The sequence below is a fragment of the Tyto alba genome, unplaced genomic scaffold, assembly GCF_018691265.1.
Source record: "Tyto alba isolate M040663 unplaced genomic scaffold, T.alba_DEE_v4.0 Super-Scaffold_26, whole genome shotgun sequence".
NCBI lineage: Eukaryota > Metazoa > Chordata > Aves > Strigiformes > Tytonidae > Tyto > Tyto alba.
In genome coordinates, this window is record NW_024881300.1 from 1,840,392 (window position 1) to 1,857,877 (window position 17,486).

The 17,486-nt window shown below is 63.3% G+C and overlaps 1 protein-coding gene across 1 annotated transcript; it reads left to right on the forward strand.

The window, feature by feature from the left end:
- Positions 1–737: 737 nt before the first annotated feature.
- On the forward strand, positions 738–16,996 carry FHOD1 (formin homology 2 domain containing 1). The gene is given in 23 exon segments (XM_042797766.1): positions 738–966; positions 7,060–7,166; positions 7,325–7,389; positions 8,764–8,831; positions 8,937–9,042; positions 9,248–9,342; positions 9,747–9,858; positions 9,978–10,072; positions 10,161–10,304; positions 10,417–10,631; positions 10,789–10,899; positions 12,186–12,352; positions 12,553–12,687; positions 12,690–13,477; positions 13,749–13,901; positions 14,054–14,236; positions 14,497–14,616; positions 14,819–14,980; positions 15,081–15,271; positions 15,352–15,544; positions 15,647–15,800; positions 15,887–16,063; positions 16,567–16,996. Coding segments are annotated over 23 exon segments (3,795 nt in total). The 5' UTR covers positions 738–795; the 3' UTR covers positions 16,650–16,996.
- The last annotated feature ends 490 nt before the right edge of the window (positions 16,997–17,486 follow it).

The window sequence follows — 17,486 nt, forward strand, 5'->3', positions numbered from 1 at the left end:
GCTGGTTGTGCCCTGCTGCCCTGGACCCGGCCTGTGCTGCTGCTTGGGTGTCTCTGCTGAGCTTCCCCCCCCGCCCAAGTCTGCTCACATCTCGCTCTTACTGGGAGCCCCGTTCTGGAGCCAGGAGCGAGGGGCAAGCTCCCTGCCCACCGCTCCATCGCGTTGGGCCATGGTCACTGCCCAGGTAATCAGCCAAAAAGAAAGTAAAATCCCCTTTGCAATAGCTTTGCCTCGCTGGGTTGTGCTCAGCGTGCCCGGCTTTGTGCTGAGTCCAGGAGCGATGAGACCTTCCCGTGTCCCCAGCCCCATCCCCGGTGCAGCCGTGGTCCCTCCTGGGTCACCTTAGCCGCGGTGACGAACACTCGGACGCCCTCGTTAGCATCGACACCTTGGATGCGCCTGGGTGCTGCCCTCCGAGATGCCCGGGGCAGGGCAGCCCCCCAAGAACGGGGAGTTTCAAGCCCAGCCGCCCACCCGTGCCCCAATTCCCCGCGGGTGGGGGGGGGCGAGCGGCCCCACCCGGCACCGCGGAGCAACCCGGAGCATCCGTGGGGCCGGAGCATCCCGGCGGAGCATCCCCCCGGGACTGGCGGGCGGGCAACCCCCGCGGGAGGGCGCGCCGAGCCCCGGGAGGCCGCTAACGGGGCAGGGCGTGTGGGCGTGTTCGGTGGGCGTGTTCGGTGGGCGTGTCCGGTGGGCGTGTCCGGTGGGCGTGTCCGGTGGGCGTGTCCGGTGGGCGTGTCCTCGCAGCCCCCGCCCCGGCGGAGCGGAGGGGAGCGGAGCGGCCGCGCTGCCATGGCGGAGGCGGTGGTGCCGTGCCGGGTCCAGTACCTGGAGGATGCGGATCCCTTCGGCTGCGGCAGCTTCCCGGAGCCCCGGCGAGCTCCGGTTTACGCCGTGGCGGAGGCGCTGGCCCTGGGGGCTCAGCTGCCCGCCCTGCACCGCCTGCTCGGGGCCCCGCTGCCGGTGAGGGGGGAGCCGGGGGCGGGCGGGCGGGGGAAGGCACGCCGGGCAGGGAACGGGGATCGTCGGCTGGAAGGAGCGGGAAGGCGAGGGAAGGGGCGGCGTGGCCCAGCCGGCGCTCGGGCAGAGCTCCCGGCGTGAGTCACGGCGGAATCCGTGAGCCCCCGTGGGAAGATGCCAGCTCTCGGCCAGCCCCGGATGAGTCGGCGGGGAGGAAGAGGATGTGCTTGCTCAGAGCAGGCAGGAACCCGGGCAGGGGGAAGCAGGGCGAAGGCAGGCGTCCATCCCCACGTCGTCGGGGCTGAGCCAGGCAGCATGCATCCCCCTTCCACGCCGGCTCCCGGGAGCCTCGCCGGGATGCACACCGGCCCCCTGACACCGGTGACCCTGCCAGCGTCCTTGCTCGCTGCGGTGCGTGGGCCTTGGCGAGGTGACGGTGGAGCCGGAGGGCCACCGGCCCCTCGCCCCTCCGGTTCGGCAGTGCTTTGCCGCCAGAGAGCAGGGTGGAAATTCATGCTGAGCAATTTCCTCCAGCTGGGAGGAAGGCAGGAGGCTGAAGTAAGGCACCGCGTCTTGCTTGCGTTCCCTCAGGCCTGATCCAGGCTGGGAGAGAGGGGCTGGGGAACTGAGGAGCTGGGGGACCCTCCCTCCTGGGTGTCTTCTGTTCGCGTGATGCTTTCAGAGCATCCTTTACATGATGGGGACAGGCTTATTTTCCTCCGTATGAACATGGGACCCAGCAGAGCTTTGGCAATGGTTGAGCATCTCTGTCTTGCAAGAGCACAGGCAAGGGAAGCAGGAACCCAGGCAGGCAGGGGGAGTGTGCCCTGCCCAGAGCTGGACAGGAGAAACGGAGGCAGCAGGAGGGGAAAATCAGCTCCGTGTGCCTGGCACCAAGCTTGCTGGCCTGCCAGGGGATAGAGGATTGCTGCGAGACCTTTGCCTGCACCAAAAAACCCTCCCTTTTATCCCCGTTTTCATTTTTCTTGGAGCAAAGCAGCAGCGTCCCATGTCGTCGCCGTCATGGGATTTTTAGGCGGTGACTAAACGGAGTTTGTTTGGGAACAAACAGCCCCGAGACATGACGAATGGAGCAAACTCAAATTTCAGGCATGTGCCCTCCTCCCTGGGCAGGAGCTGGCTGTAATGGGATCGCCAGCTCGGGGTGCTGCTGTGGTGGCATGGGGGGGCTGGACGCGGCGTTCCGGAGTGCAGGAGCGTTGCAAGAAGTTCCTGTGCCCGGCAGAGGTGTGTTGATCCCGAGATTTCAGGCTCTATTCTCTGCCTAAACCAAACTCTGGATATTTTTTTTTTCTGTATTTTGCCTGCATCACCCCATGACCCTTGGTAAAATCGCAGGTGAGCAGCTAGGACCCCGTTCTGGGATTATAAGGCAGATTCCTGGTTTATATAGGTTATAAACCATGATGCCTTTATCGCACGGAGCTTTCTGAGCCAGTGAGGGCTGCGGTACGTCCCGACCTGACAAGCTGGGATGCTGGCTGGGTTTTGCATGAGCTGATGTCTTCCTCGAGAGCCTCCTGCAGCAGGATTTTCACCCTGAGAAGCGAGGTCGAGCTTCTGAACTACCCAGCTCAGTCCAAATTTGGAGCTGGCACCCAGGAGCCACGCAGACATCTTTACCCTGGCACGACCAACTGAAACCTCCCTTGGTGCCCTTTGTGCCAGGTAGCACTCAGCTCCATTACTCGCCACCCTAAAATTAGTAAATGAACAGTCGGATTTTTCCCAAGGAACTGGCTGTAAAAAAAAATTCAGCTGGGGGATGCCCGGTGCCAGACCTGTCCTGCTGGGCAGCATTCCTGGAGCTGCAGAGCACGGGGAGCAGGATGCAGCGGCCGGCCGGGAGGGAGCTGAGCTGGGGGGTCCCCGCATCGTTGGAGGAGGATCAAACCCCAGACACCCAGGGGATGAGCTGCCATGAGGGACCAGCCGGGTCCTGCCCTCCCTGGGGACAACAAAGCTGCTCCCTGAGCTGGGAACAGCTCAGAGATGATGAACAGGAGGTTTCTCATGCTGGCATCGCTGCCTTGAACAGCCTGTCCTGCCCCATGACACCCTCGGTGCTTCCTCTCCCTGAGCTTGACCTGCCGCTGATGACTTTTTCATGCTCTCCGGAAAGCGTGTTTGTGCTTGAAAATACCTTCCTGCTTTGTTTGCTGCCGCCGCATTGTTCGGCTCCAGGCCGATACTATCTCCTCCTGCTTTCCAGCATTTTTCTAGTACCCTTGGGTGATGCTCGTGCTGGGTGTGGGGGTTTTCTGAACCTCCGCAGGCAGGTTTTGGCACGGGAGACATTTTTGGCTGTCTCTTCAGTCCCCTAAGGCCGCTGTGCTCCTTTGCCCCCGGCACTATCTCACCTCTGGATCTAGGGATTTTTCCAAACAATTGCAAAGCCCGGCGGGCTGGAGCTTTGCTTTCCCCTTCCTCCCCTGGAAAGCTGGGGAAGAGCAGACAGCTCACCGGCCTGGGTGCCGTAAACTCGCTGCAAGCTCTTGGGTTGGATAGATGAGAACTGCTGGGGTGACCTCAGTGCACGCATGAAGTGCACAAGCCCTGACCCACCAGCTTTGCTTGTCCTCTATTTCCTAACCAGCTCGAAGGGGGGCTTTGTCTTTGCCCCACAAAGCCTCTGGCAGGCACGAGAGCGGCGAGATGGGCTTGTTGGCAGTGCTGTCATCCCCCTGACTTAACCGCCTCGCACCTCTGCCGTCTGCTTCTGGTTGAACACTTAGAGCCGAGTGCCGGCGCTCAGCAGCCTCCGGCCCTCCCCAGCTCTCGGCACGGTCCTCGCGTGGCTCCCCGGGACGGGAGCTGTGGCCAGGCATCCGTGCCATGGCTTTGCCAGGACACCGGCTGCTTGCCAGGGCTGGGATCCCCCCGCTGCTGTTGAGAAACGAGGGGATCTGTTAATGAGCAACAAGCCTGGCTGCAGGAGCTTCGAGAGGGACATGCGCGATGGAGTGTGAGGTTCTGGGCCAGCTCTGGGTGACCTCCAGAGATCCCTCCTGGCTTGGGCTTATTTTTTTTCCCCCCTGCGATAAGGCAGTGGCAGCGCTCCCACCCACTTGCTGCCATCCGTCAGGCAGGAGGCAGCGACCGAGTGCCCTGGCAATAAACACCCCTCTTAGCCCCAAAACTGAAGCACGGTGAACGCGCTTGGTTGCCGGCTGGGGTTGCTCCTGTGGCGTAACTCTATCAACCATCAATCTCATGTATTTTGGGAGGGTGAGCAGAAATGCCCTGTGATGCCGGGCATTTCTAACCCGCCGGTGCCTTGTGTTTAACTGCTGCCTCGAGCTCTGCCTCAGCTGGAGCAAATAATACATTTTTTTCTGTAATTTCCCCATAGCCTTCCTAGAAGAGCCGCAGCGATGTTAGGAAATTGTGGTTACCAGCAAAAAGAAAGTGTCAGAGAGAGGGGAAAAGTGTTTCCTCTGCTGGCAGATAAAGAGAATATTCACTGCCCAGCCTTGGAGCATCCTCCTGTGTGGGGATGCTGTGATAGGGGTGAGCAGGAAGATGTGATGCCGTGGTGGGCGGCACGAGTCCAGCTGTGGGTGGAGGGCATCTCCATCTCAGAGGTAGAGATGTCTCCATCACCCCCCCATAGTTTGCAGGGGGCAATCCCACTTGGGGGGTGGGGGGGGAGAGCTGGTTTTCCCTGGGGACTCACCTTTGTGGCACGTGTGTCCTCGCTGAGCTTTGAAGCCAGCCACAGCTGCCGGGTGTTGGTAGGATCAGGGAGATCCGTGTGTTTCAACCTTCCCCATGTCTCAGCTTTGAGGTGTGGGGGTAGGTAGTGGGGATTTTTAATACAGGCAGGGAAACCCTCTCCAGGCCATGAGGTCCTTGTCCCACACCAGGGCCGGCACAAGCATCTTGTCCTCAGCAAGACCTCAAAATCTCCCCATGCAGTGGGTGAAGGACATCGGTGCTGCTGTGGGGTGGCTGGGGCTCCCAGCAGCTGTGGGCTGGAGGTGTGAGCGTGGGATGCTCTCCTCCCCCAGCCCCGCTTTGCCCGGGAGCACCCATGACCCTCAAAGCCCAGCTCATTTTAAAAGGGTTTTATGGGCAGGAGGCCGCCCCGCACCAGGAACTGTCGGTCCCCTCATGACCCAATGTGCCGTCCCCCCACCATCACAGCTCTGAGGTCCTGGCTCAGATCCCGCACGGCGCAAACCCCTCATCCAAATAACCAGAGTGACCCCGGCCCTGGAGCAGTCGGTGCTCCCTGGCGCGGAAGTGCTGCCCTGGGATTTTTGGCAGGGATGGCCCGTCCCCATCCCCAGGGGCTGGTGCTTACCGGGGGGGGGGGGGGGGGGGGGGGTCGCAGCCAAACCTGGGCCCAGTGCTCAGAGCATCCCTCATGGGGAGCGCTGCCAAGCTCACACAGGAAACACACAGGGTCGAGTCCCTGGGGCTCGGCCTCCCCCACCAGCTGGGACATGTCACCGGCCCCAGTGGGAGCTGGGGATGTTAACTCCGGCTTGCCGGGGCTCTGGCAGCCCAGAGAAGTCAAGGTTTTTGTGCTGGTGCTGTGAATTGCTCTTGGATGTGTTTAGAGTGCCTGGGAGGATGCAAGGACGCCTTGGGCAGATGCAGGGATGCCTGAGAGGATGCCCAGGAGGGTGCAGGGATGCCCGGGAGGATGCAGGAAGGGTCTCCCGTGCCCCGGCGGATGCAGGGATGCCCAGGAGAGCCTGTCCCCGTGGAGGAATTGAAGCTTTCCCCAGCAAGCAAACCCTGCGTGGGGTGGGTGTTAGTGGCACTCGCCGCAGAGGCAGAGCTGGCAGCCAGGAGCGCTCGCCCGGTGCCAGAGGTCTGTGTTTGGTGCACGTTGCCATGAGCGGCTGGTGTGGCCAGCAACCACGGGAGGTGGAGCAGGACGCTAACAACACAACAACTGCGTCCAACCCAACACCAGCGCCCTGCCAAATTCCCCGTATCCCGAGGCTTAGTCAGGGTCATTAATTATTTTAATGCACATAGCATTTTTTTCTTTGCCTTCTGGTTTTAACGTCATGCTTGCGGTGAAGTCATACATGTGAGCCCTTGTGCAATCGAGGAGATGGGCCTTTCATGGAAAGCAAACCTCAGTGAGGTGCTGGAGCAGTTCCCAGCGTTTCTGTGGGTCGCCAGCCTGCCCAAGGGTAGCCAGGGTAAAACCCAATAATAGGGTTTCGTCCCCAGTTCTCAGCTCCCCAGGTGGTTCTACAGCACTGCTGTGCAGATTTGGAAAGGAGCATCAGTTCCTTGCAGAGGGGTCTGCAAACACTTTAGGAACAGGCTGGAGGTGCTGGGGTGACAGGGGGGTGCTGGCAAGGCCAGGCAGGCGCTGCCTCTACTTGCACCTTGAGGGCAAATTGCCCTGTCCCATCAGGAGCTCAGCCAGGAGACCTGCCCGTGGGGTGCTGCTGGGTCCCAGGTGGCTCAGGGGCTTTGTGGGGTGCTCTGCCTGGAGCACCTCTGGGTGCCATGCCCCCCGGTTGGTGTGTACCTGGACTGTTGGGGAAGATGCCCTCAGGGTTTGCTTTTCCCCCGTCCCACTGGAAGATGCCACGTGGCTGCGGGCTGAGCCAGAGGCTGTGTCAGCTGGGGGACATCCCTGTGGGATTTGCCCTGGTTTGGGACATCCCTGTGGGATTTGCCCTGGTTTGGGACATCCCTGGCTGGGCCGGGTCCCTTGGCAGTTCCCGCAGACCCAGTCCCCACAGGTAGAAGGCTGTTCATCTGCTCTGGAGAAGCAACCAGCCCTGGGAGGAGACAGATCCTGCCCTGGTCACACCCCAGCTGACTAAGGGGAGCCCCGGGGAGCAGATCAGCCTCTTGCTAGGGCTCCTGCCCAGCGGATTGCTGAGGAGCCCGGTGGTCCTCACTCCGCCTTTTCCCAGCCTGAGCCTCCATGTCCCTCAATCTGCCACCCGGCTGGTGCCAGGACATCCCTGCACGGGGCCAGGGCGGGACCTGCCCCCCCTGCTCTGGGATGTGGGCGTGGGTGGGAGGGTGACCCCGGGGATGCCGCATCCTCCGGAGGGGCCGTGGTGGGCTCAGCCGGGCTGTCTGCATCCCCAGCTGGAGGACTGCACGCTGCAGGTCTCGCCCTCCGGACACTACCTGGACCTCGACTTGTCGCTGCTGGAGCAGAAGGATGACCTGGAAGGTTTCTACGAGGAGGTCAGGTGAGGCACACAGGGTGCCCGAGCCCTCCGAGGACAGGACGTGGGGGACCCCACGCGCGTGAGCGTTGGGGCCGTTGGGCGAGGGGCCGGGGGCTGTGGGGGTCCCGCTGCAGGCGTTCACACAGTGTTTCCTCCCCCCCCCCCCCCCCCCCCCCCAGGAAGGGGAGACGGCCGACCCTGATCCTGCGCACGCAGCTCTCCGTCCGAGTCCACGCCATCATCGGTGAGTCGGGGCTGCTCCCTCCTCCGGGCTGGTGCAGGTCCGGTGGCTCAGCCCCTCCTCAGACAGTGTGTGTGGGGTTGTTCTCTGCAGTGAGTTTTGTCCGGGCTTTTTATGATGGAGAGAAGGAGCAATACAGCCCAGGGCTGCTCCTGCCCCATAACCCCTCCCCAAAAAGGCAGGGGACATGGCCCCCATGAGATTTCTGGGAACTCACTGGGTTAATCCCCTCCATCCTCAGAGGTCGGGACTTTTGCGTCTTCGGCTGGGAGCCCACCACCCGCTGCAGATATTCTGGGTCACTCAGACAAACTCTAAATATAGCTTTGCAGGATACAAACAAATAGCTCTCGCACAGCCAAAAGTGCTGCCGCGGCTTCGGGCAGCTTGCTCGGTGGTCCTGCAAAATATTCAGGAGTTTCAAGCCTTTCTTCTCCTTAGCAGGGGGGGAAAACAAGCGCTGAGCAGAGCGATGCTGGCCGGGCATCAGCTGGCTGTGCAGGGCTGCAGCTGAGCGATGCGGGAAAGGGGCAGGAAGGCTGAGGTCGGGGTCATGCTCTTTGCCAGCGGTTCCCAGGCTCCGGCTGAGCCCCGAGCTGCTCTGCTTTTCCTCTCGGCTGCTCTGACAAGCCGATAAGTGAACAGAAGAGGCTTGCTGGGACCTCGTGTTTTACAAAGCCCTCATCGGCACGTCTGGAGAGCTCCTTGGACAGCTCGCTTTTGGCCTGTTACAGCTCTAAGCCTGTCCCAAATAACTCGGGATGCTCGATTTTTGGATGAAGGAAGCACTGGCTCCCGACGCCTTTGGTCTGTGCTCGTTGGAGCAGGGCTTTCCGGCTTCCCATTGCCCCATCGTCCCCGTGAGCACCTAGTCTCCATCCAGCCTTCAGCCCAGTGACCGTCCTTTTGTCCCCAAGCAGCCCGTGTCATGCTGCCGTCCTTCCCGTCCCCATCCTGCATTTCTTCACAAGCCACAGGGTGGCCTGGGACTCCAGGACAGTGTCAGGGCTGTGCCCACGGCGGGGTGGCTAAAAGTAGCTCAGCCTCCTGCCCGTGTTCCTGTTTCGGTTCTGCACAGGAAACCAGAGGGGATATTTATGTCATTGCTGGGCAGAAAAAAAAAAAAAAAAAAAAAAAAAAAGGCAAAAAAAGGAAATAGGAAAGTGGCAGGGCTGAAATAAGTGGTTGTGCAGCTGCAGCTGCTTCCACCCTGCGTGTCCCAGAGGCGGGGGCAGTGCCGGCATCCTGGGGTGATGGCACAGGGCGTGAGCAGGGTTGTGGGGCTTTCCCGGATGGCCGGGAGCATTTTGGAGCCCCGGTTCAGCAGCGAGCCCCTGTGGGTCAGGCCGTCGTGCCACCTCTCTCTTTTCCTTCCAGAGAAGCTGTACAACTCGCAGGGGCCGGAGCTGCGGCGATCCCTCTTCTCCCTCAAGCAGCTCTTTCAGGTACGGTGATGCCGGTGCAGTGGGGGGCTCGGGGGGGCTCCCCCAGGGCTGGCTGCCCGCCCTTGCCTCCCCACGCTGCCCTAACGCCCGGCCTTTGCCTCGCAGGAGGACAAGGACCTGGTGCCGGAGTTCGTGAACCTGGATGGGCTGACGTGCTTGATCAAAGTCGGGGCAGAGGCCGACCAGAACTATCAGAATTACATCCTGCGGGGTTGGTATTTGGATACAGGGCACCTCTCATCCCTGGGCAGGAAGGCTGGCACGCAGCAGCGGGGAAAGGCAGCAAGTTTGCCTGGGCTACCTTGCGGGCAGCTGCCAGAGCTTGCCCTTGGCGTGGCAGGGCTGGGAAAGCTCTGCCCCTGCCTGCTGCAGCCCTGCCTGCCGCGCCGTGACCCTGCCCGCCCTCTGCTTTGCAGCCTTGAGCCAGATCATGCTCTTCGTGGATGGGATGCAGGGTGTCATCAACCACAACGAGACCGTCCAGTGGCTGTACACGCTATCAGGAAGCCTGGTAAGCCCCTGGTGCCCTTGGGGGGCTGCCAGTGGCCCCCTGCTGCACCCCTGCCTCTGGCTGTCCCTTTGCACCATCCCTTGGGGGCTTTACCCCACTCTCTGCCTTCGGGCTCGGTGCCCTGGTACCTTTGGGAGTGTCGGGTCCTGCTCCCACCCACCTGGAAGTCATCCAGGGTCCCCAGAGCTCCCCGCCCTGATGTGATCATGCTCACGGGCAAAGAGCTTGAGTAGGAGGATCCCGCTTCGGGTCCCTTCCTGGTGCCCCTTGGCCACCAGCATCACAGCTGAAATCTGGTCCCTGGCCCCCTGGCAAAGCCCCCGCAGCCACCCCACAGCGGCCTGGCAGCGCCCCGGCAGCCCCCCTGCCACCGCTGCCGTCCCAGCGGCTGTCCCATGTCCCAGTTTCGCCTGGTGGTGAAGATGGCCTTGAAGCTGCTGCTGGTGTTTGTGGAGTACACGGAGCCCAACGCCCTGCTCCTTATCCACGCCGTCAACGCCGTGGACCAGGCGAGAGGTGGGTGCAGCCCCAGAGCCTCCCGTGGGGTCCCCGCTGGGGAATGGGGGGGCACGTGTGTGTGTGTGTGTGTGTGTGTCCCAAGCCCACGTGTCACCTGCACACACCGCTTTTCCCAGGCGCCTGCCCGTGGTCCAACCTGATGGCCATCCTGGAGCAACGCAACGGGGCCGACACGGAGCTGCTGGTGTTCACCATGACGCTGATCAACAAGGTCCGGGGGCGGAGGGGTGGCAGGGTGTCCCCGCGGTGACACGGTGGGACACACCGGTCCCAGCAACATCCCCCCTGGTCCTGCTCAGACGCTGGCAGCCCTCCCGGACCAGGACACCTTCTACGACGTGACGGACTGCCTGGAGCAGCAGGGCATGGAGCGGGTGGTGCAGCAGTACCTGGGCAGCAAGGGCACCGACCTCGACTTGAAGCAGCAGTTCGCGCTCTATGAAGTGAGCGGGGCTCCCCGTGGCAAGCGGGGAGGGTGGGTGCATGTTGGGGGGGGGGGAGTGGGGTGGGCTGGGGGGCCGTGCCCGGTGCCATGCCCTCCCGGCCCCTCCGCAGAGCGCTCTCAAGCTGGAGGACGATGTAGAAGAGCCGCCCTCGGGGGGACGCAAAGAGCGGAGGAGGACGGACGAGGGCCGGCGCGGGTGGCGATCCCAAGGCAGCTGCCAGGAGCCCGGCCCCGATGCCCAACCGCTTCTGGGGTCCCCTGGCACCCCAAAGGAGCCCCCCACCGAGGACACCCCGGCTGTCCCTGCACCGAGCAGCGCGGCGGAGTAAGTGGGGCTGGAGGTGTGCCCCGTGGTAGGGATGCTCCCAGGGTAGCGAAGCCGCTGGGATGTGGCGTGAGCGGTGCTCGGGCGCGTTCCCAACGCCGGGGTGCAGGGTAACCCTGCGGGACCTGCTCTCAGTCCCTGTCACCTCTTCTTCCAGACCCTGTCCCGGCAGCGTCTACAACAGCGCGTCCAGCGTGCGGCTGGCCCTGGCCTCCCCCCTGGCTGAGAAGGAGCAGCCCCCGGGCCTGGGCGAGCGCAGCATCTACAAGTAAGCAGCCAGGAGGGGCTGGGTGCAGGGGGGGGGGTCCCCCCGGGGAGGCCCCAGGGGCGTGGGGTGCGCCTATCCCAGGGGGAAACAGGGTCTGGGCAGGCTCCGGGACTGGAGAGAAGTGTGATGGGGGAGCAGGCATTTGAGAGGGTCCGGCCAGGGGCTTCAGGGCATCCTTCAGGCACACGTAGCTCTGCTCCAGCTCCTCCTCGCTCCTCCTCTCTGCCCACGCTTGCCCTCTCCTCTGCCCACTCTTTCTATCTTTCCTTTTGCAGGCTGCACCAAACTGCCCCTGTCTGGTAAGTGCCTGGGCTCTGCACGCGTGTGCTCCCTCCCAGGGCGATGCTCCGGCGGGAGTGGGCGCTGCCCTACCCCTCCTTGCTGCCCCTTGCACCCCCCTCGCTGCCCCCATCCCTCGCCTCGACCCTCCGAGCCCCTCCTGCGGGACCCCCAGCCCGCTCCCCACATCGCCAGCACCCCACGGGGTGATGGCACCCTCTGATTTCACCCCCACCCCCCCAATTCTGGGGTGAGGCATCACCATCCTGGTGGCAAACTGGGTGGCTCTGGTTGGGGGGGTGGACGGTGCCCTGTCTCACCAGCACCCAACGCCCTGTGGTGCCCAGGCGGGAGGGGGCTCTCTCAGCTCCCTGTGAGCCCCAGGGCTGTGGGGTGACAGCGGGGTGCGGGTCCCACGCTGGAGGGCTGTCAGGCAGCTGCGTGCAGGAGGCACGAGCCCCGGGGGGTCTGCCAGCAGTGGGGGCTAACCCCTGTTTTCCCTCAGGCGGGAGGATTCCCCCTCCTTGCATGGGGACAAGCCTATTTTGAGGAAGTTTGAGTAAGTAGAGGCATGCGTGTGTCTCCAGGCATGCGCTTCCTCGGGCCGGTGCCCGGCCAGAGGCGTCTGGGCTCTGGCCATGCAGGGCATGAGGAGCAGGAGGGTCCCCACGAGTCTCTGCCCGGGCGCCCTCCTGGGTTTTGCAGTTTTTGGACGAGGGTCGCAGTGAGCACCAGGTCCATTAGGACCAACAGGTGACGGTGACACCCTGATGGCATAAGCGGCTCCCCTCAGGGGCTGCAGCGTCCCTGTCCCCAAGCCGTGGTGGCATCACCCGTCTCTCTGCAGAGCTCGGAGGAGTTTGAGTCCTCCGGGTCCCCGATGCGGTGTGGCCGGTGCGAGGGGTTTCTGTGCTGCGGGGCTGGCTGTGCGGTGTGGCCTGGCGTGGTTTGCCCGTTGTCCCCCAACCCTGCCTTGCTCCCAGCCAACGTCCACCCCTGTCTCGCAGAGCTCGCTTCTTGGAGAACCTGGCCGCAGCCCAGAAGGAGAAGATCTCTTCCATGGCCAAGGGACGGCTCGATGTCCTCGGCGATGCGGCGCTGGATCATCCCACCGCTCTCACGTGGGACAGGAACAGCGGCACCCCTGAGCCCGGGATGGAGCCACCCAACATAAGTAGGTGCTGTCGGGGTGTTTGTGGGTCCTCTGCCCCCCAGCCCGCACCTGTGACACCCAGAGCCATAGAGGAGCTGGGTGGTACCTCCCCATCCCGTGCTGAATGCCAGCATTCGAGCACACCCCGCCGGGGAGCAGGACCCCAGCTCGATCTGCACCCTCCAAGCGGGCTGTCTCAGCCTCTCCCCCTCTCCTTGCAGGGTCTCGTCTGGCTCAGCCGGACACCACCGACTCCTGCAGCACCATCTCCTCCGACACCAAGTTTATGCTGGACATGCTCTACGCCAAGGGCTCCTCGGAGCCGGGGAGGGAGAAAGAGGTCCCGTCGTCCCCCCAGTCCAGGGTGAGGTGGAGATGGACGCCGAGGGAGGTAGCAGCCAGGAGCAGGAGGGCGGCTGGCTCCGTGGCAGGGCTCCAGACGGGCCAGTGGCCAGTGCCCACGCCAAGCTGGCACGTGCCATGTCCAGCCTAGATGCCGAGACCCACACGCAGAAGCTGGAGAACACCGGGATGATGCCTATCAAGAAGGACATGGAGCTGACATGGGAGCGCCTGGAAGCCAGCCCCGTGCAGCTGAAGATCAAGGACCTGGATTTCACTGATTTGGCTGAAGAAGAAGACTTTGATATCCTGGACACAGGGCCTATGGCCAATGGCTCCTTCCTTCCTCCTGGCATCGAAGCAACAAGCGCTGGAGCTGTCATGGTTCCCCCTCCTCCTCCCGCCATCCCTGGCTGCCCACCACCTCCACCCCCACCTCCTGCCATCCCTGGTTGCCCACCACCTCCACCCCCACCTCCTGCCATCCCTGGTTGCCCACCACCTCCACCCCCACCTCCTGCCATCCCTGGTTGCCCACCACCTCCACCCCCACCTCCTGCCATCCCTGGTTGCCCACCCCCACCAGGGCTGCCAGGCACCTTAGCAACAGATGGCCCCTCCCAGGCCAAGAAGAAGAGGACAGTGAAGCTCTTCTGGAAGGAGCTGAAGCAGCTGGATGGCACTGTGGGGCCAGGCAGGTTTGGCCAGGCGACACTGTGGGCGTCCCTGCAGAACGTCGAGATCAATGCTGCCAAACTGGAGCATCTCTTTGAGTCACGGTCAAAGGAAGTGCCAACTTCAAAGGTACCAGTGGGCTGGCACCCATCAGCCATGGGGACTTGAGGGGTGGGAAGAAGGCTGTTAGTTCCTGTGGGGACCCTAGGCATGACCTGTCACCCCTACCCTACGCTGAGGGTGGGTACCAGCAGCCCAGAGGCTCGGTGGGGATGGTGATGGGCAAGCGTGCAGGTTTGGCTCACCACAGGGCCCCTGTTCGGCTCCCCGTGTCCATGGTGTTTTCATGAAGGCGAGCCCTTTGCCCGGCTGTCCCCTTCCATCCTGTTCTTTTTTGCAGAAGGCCATCGACGGGAAGAAGGTGGTGGTGGTGCTGGACCCCAAGAGGAGCAACGCCATCAACATTGGCCTCACGGTGCTGCCACCCATGCACATCATCAAGACAGCCGTGCTCAACTTTGACGAGTTTGCGGTCAATAAAGAAGGGATTGAGGTGAGCATGAGAGAAGCTTGGCCTCTCTGAGGTCCTCGCGCAGATCATTTCCCCTGGCCAGGAGACCTCCGTGCCATGATGCCTGCACTGCCAGCTCTGGGGTGTCACGTCCCATGTCTGAAGTCTGACACATCCTTCTCTGCCTGCTCTAGAAAATCCTGACGATGGTCCCAACTGAGGAGGAGAAGCAGAAGATCCAGGAGGCCCAGCTGGCCAACCCTGATGTGCCCTTGGGCTCTGCGGAGCAGTTCCTGCTCGCCTTGTCTTCCATCAGCGACCTCACGGCCAGGCTCCAGCTCTGGGCCTTCAAACTGGACTACGAGAGCTTGGAGCAGGTACGGAGCCCTCTACCCCATCTGCCCTCCACCCTCCCAGCCCCAGCGGTGCTGAGTGCTGGCCAAGCATGTTTCTGGTGGGGACCAGCCATATCCAAGTTTGGGAGATGCTGTCCTGGCCGGGGACAGGCTGCAGGTCCCCAAGGCAAGAATGGGCTTGGATTGACCATGAGGTGGTTGTCCTCAAGGGCAAGGGCGAATGTTGAAGCTCCCAAGGGGGAGGGTGGTCAAGGGGTCTCACTGCCTCTCTCGTCACTCAGGAGATTGCAGAGCCGCTCTTTGATCTGAAAGTGGGCATGGAGCAGCTGGCCAGAAATCACACCTTCAAGTGCATCCTGGCCACGCTGCTGGCCATGGGAAACTTCTTGAACGGCTCCCAGGTGAGGAGGGACATGGCCTGTCTTGTGTTGCGGGAACAGGACCAGCCGTGGTACTTGGGTACCCAAGAGGGACCACGGGAAGCGTGGGACAGCACCTGAGGCTGGGTGGTGCAGGTGGGGGGACCAGTGGGTCTGGGTCTGCAGACTGGAGGTCTGCTGGAGGAGGGATGGAGAGGCCCTGCTGAATCCCCTGGGTTTTCAGAGCAGAGGCTTTGAGCTGGGCTACCTGGAGAAGGTCTCGGAAGTGAAGGACACGGTGCACCGGCAGTCCCTGCTCCACCATCTCTGCCAGATGGTGGTAGAGAAGTTCCCAGAAACCACTGACCTCTACTCAGAGATCGCCTCCATCACCCGCTCCGCCAAGGTGAGGCCAGGCAGATGGCACCCAGGCAAGGCAAGGGCGCGGGTCCCATGGCTGCCCAGCTCCACCAGCACGGCCGAGGGCTGACGTCTCGCCCTTCCAGGTTGACTTTGACGAGCTGGCCAACAGCCTGGTGCAGCTGGAGCGGAGGTGCAGGGCCTCCTGGGACAACCTGAAGGTGATTGCCAAGCATGAGACCAAGCCGGTGCTGAAGAGCAAGCTGACTGACTTCCTCAAGGACAGCACGCAGCGCATTGTCGTCTTGAAGGTGGTGCACCGGCGCGTCCTCAACAGGTTGGTGGCTCAAGGCCCTGGGGATGCGGTGAAAACCCCGCGGTCCCATCGGTGGCCCGCCGTGACCGACGTCCCTGCAGGTTTCACTCCTTCCTGCTGTACCTGGGGTACCCGGCGAGCGCGGCGCGGGACGTGAAGGTGACGCCCATCTGCAAGCTGCTGCGGGAGTTCGCCCTGGAGTACCGTACCTGCCGGGAGCGCGTCCTGCAGCAGCAGAAGAAACGGGCCGCCCACCGCGAGCGCAACAAGACCCGAGGTCGGCTCATCACCGAGGTACGGGGACGCTCGCCCGGCTGCCACCCACCTGGTGCTGTGCCCCCCCCCCCCCCCCCACCCCCGGGTCCCCGACACCCTCCTCTCCTCCCGCCGCTGCAGACCGAGAAGTTCTCCGGCATCGCCGAGGCCGCTCCGTCGCCCGCTGTGGTGTCCAGCAGCCCCGAGGAGCAGATGGAAGCGGGTCACGAGAGCATGAAGAGCCTGCTGACCTCCCCCACAGACGCCCCTGCCCGCCGCAGCCGGGCCAGCCGGGGTAGGAGCGGGGTGGCAGAGGCAGCCCAGGCACGCCCAGCTGGCTGGCCACGGCTGATGCCCAGCATCCCCGTTGTCCCCGTGCAGGGATGGGGCACGCCACCCCAGCCCAGGGCTCTCCAGCCCAGGAGGACGTTCCCAGCTCCCCAGACGACGCGTCGGATGAAATCATGGACCAACTGGTGAAATCGGTGACTCACAACGCCAACCCCCGGCCCTGCGCCAACAAGGAACGCAGGAGGTCCCGTGGCAATAGGAAGTCCTGTGAGTCCTGTCCCTGTGCCCTGTCCCGTCTCTGTCCCCATGCCCCGTCCCTGTCCTCTCTCCCAGCCCCGTGGCCTGGTTCCTGTGCCCTGTCCCTATACTGTCCCATCTTTACGTCCCTGTCCCATCTCCGTGTCTCTCTTCCCATGCTCTGCCCAGTCCCTGTACTCTGTCCTATCTCGGTGTCCCTGTCCCATCTCTGTGGCCCCGTCCCTGTACTCGGTCGTATCTCCCTGCCCAGACGCCCTTTCCTGTCTTTGTGTCCCTGTCCTACCTCTGTGTCCTTGTCCCCATGCCCTGCCTGGCTCCTTCCCCACTGGCCACCTCCCACGTTGAGCCCGCCAGGTACCCTGAGACCAGACCACACCACTGCACCCCGCTGCCGCCCCTTCCCTCCCCAGCACGCCAGGGCCACCGCCTCCAGGCAGGCACCCAACGCGTGGGGACACCCTGGCAGCCAGCGCCGCTCGTGCTGCCGGTGCCACGCTCTCCTCTTCCCGCAGTGAGACGGACGCTGAAGAGCGGGCTCAGCGACGACCTGGTGCAGGCGCTGGGCCTGGGGCGGGCGCCCGGCATGGAGGTTTGAGGGGGTCGAGGGGGCTCATGCTGCTCCCCACCGCCGGCAGCCCCCGGGGCAGGACGTGGCGGCAGCTCCTGCTGCTCCAGGACTGGCACGCTCTGCACCTTTGGTCTTGCCTCGCTTTTCCCTGCTGGCCTCCAGCTCCCGGAGGTGGAGGCAGCAGGATGGAAGTGATGCCCCGGAGCTGCTCCGTGGTGGCCGGGATGGAGGGTGCTCAGCGCCCGTGTGTGAGCGTGGAGGCTCGGGGTTCATCTACTCAACAGTATTAGAGGGGTCAAGGGCCTGGACCCAGACCCCCTGTGGGAACTGGCTCTGGCCTGTGGCTGATGTGGCAATAAAGTGATCTGACACGCTGCTGGCGTCCTTTGTCCCTGCGCCTGGGTCACCCCGCTGCTGGGCTGGGATGCTGGAGGCTCTTGATGCTGTGGGCTGGAGCAGGCAGTGCCAAGGGTGGTGGCAGGAGGGAAGGGGCGATGCTCTCTCCAGCATCCCTGGGGAAGCTGTCACCATGGTCCTGAGCAGGACCTGGGCGCTGCCGGAGGTGTCTGGGTATCCCCATCCCCTGCAGAGCCCCGAGAGGCCGGGGTGATGTGGTGTTCCACCCTGGGCCAAACCAGCATCCCTCCTGCTGCATCCCTAGCCCTGCTGCCCAGAGCAAGCGCTCGGCCCCAGCAGCCAGCCCTGTGACTTGCAGGCACCGTTGTCCCTCCTGGGGACAGCATGATCCCCTCTGTATCAGGATGCTTGGGGGGACCCTGCCAGGAGCAAGGGCTGCTGCCAGGCTCAAGGCTGTGTGCTCAAGGGCAGGAGCAGCGGCTCGGGCACAAGGCCACAGCACAGTAA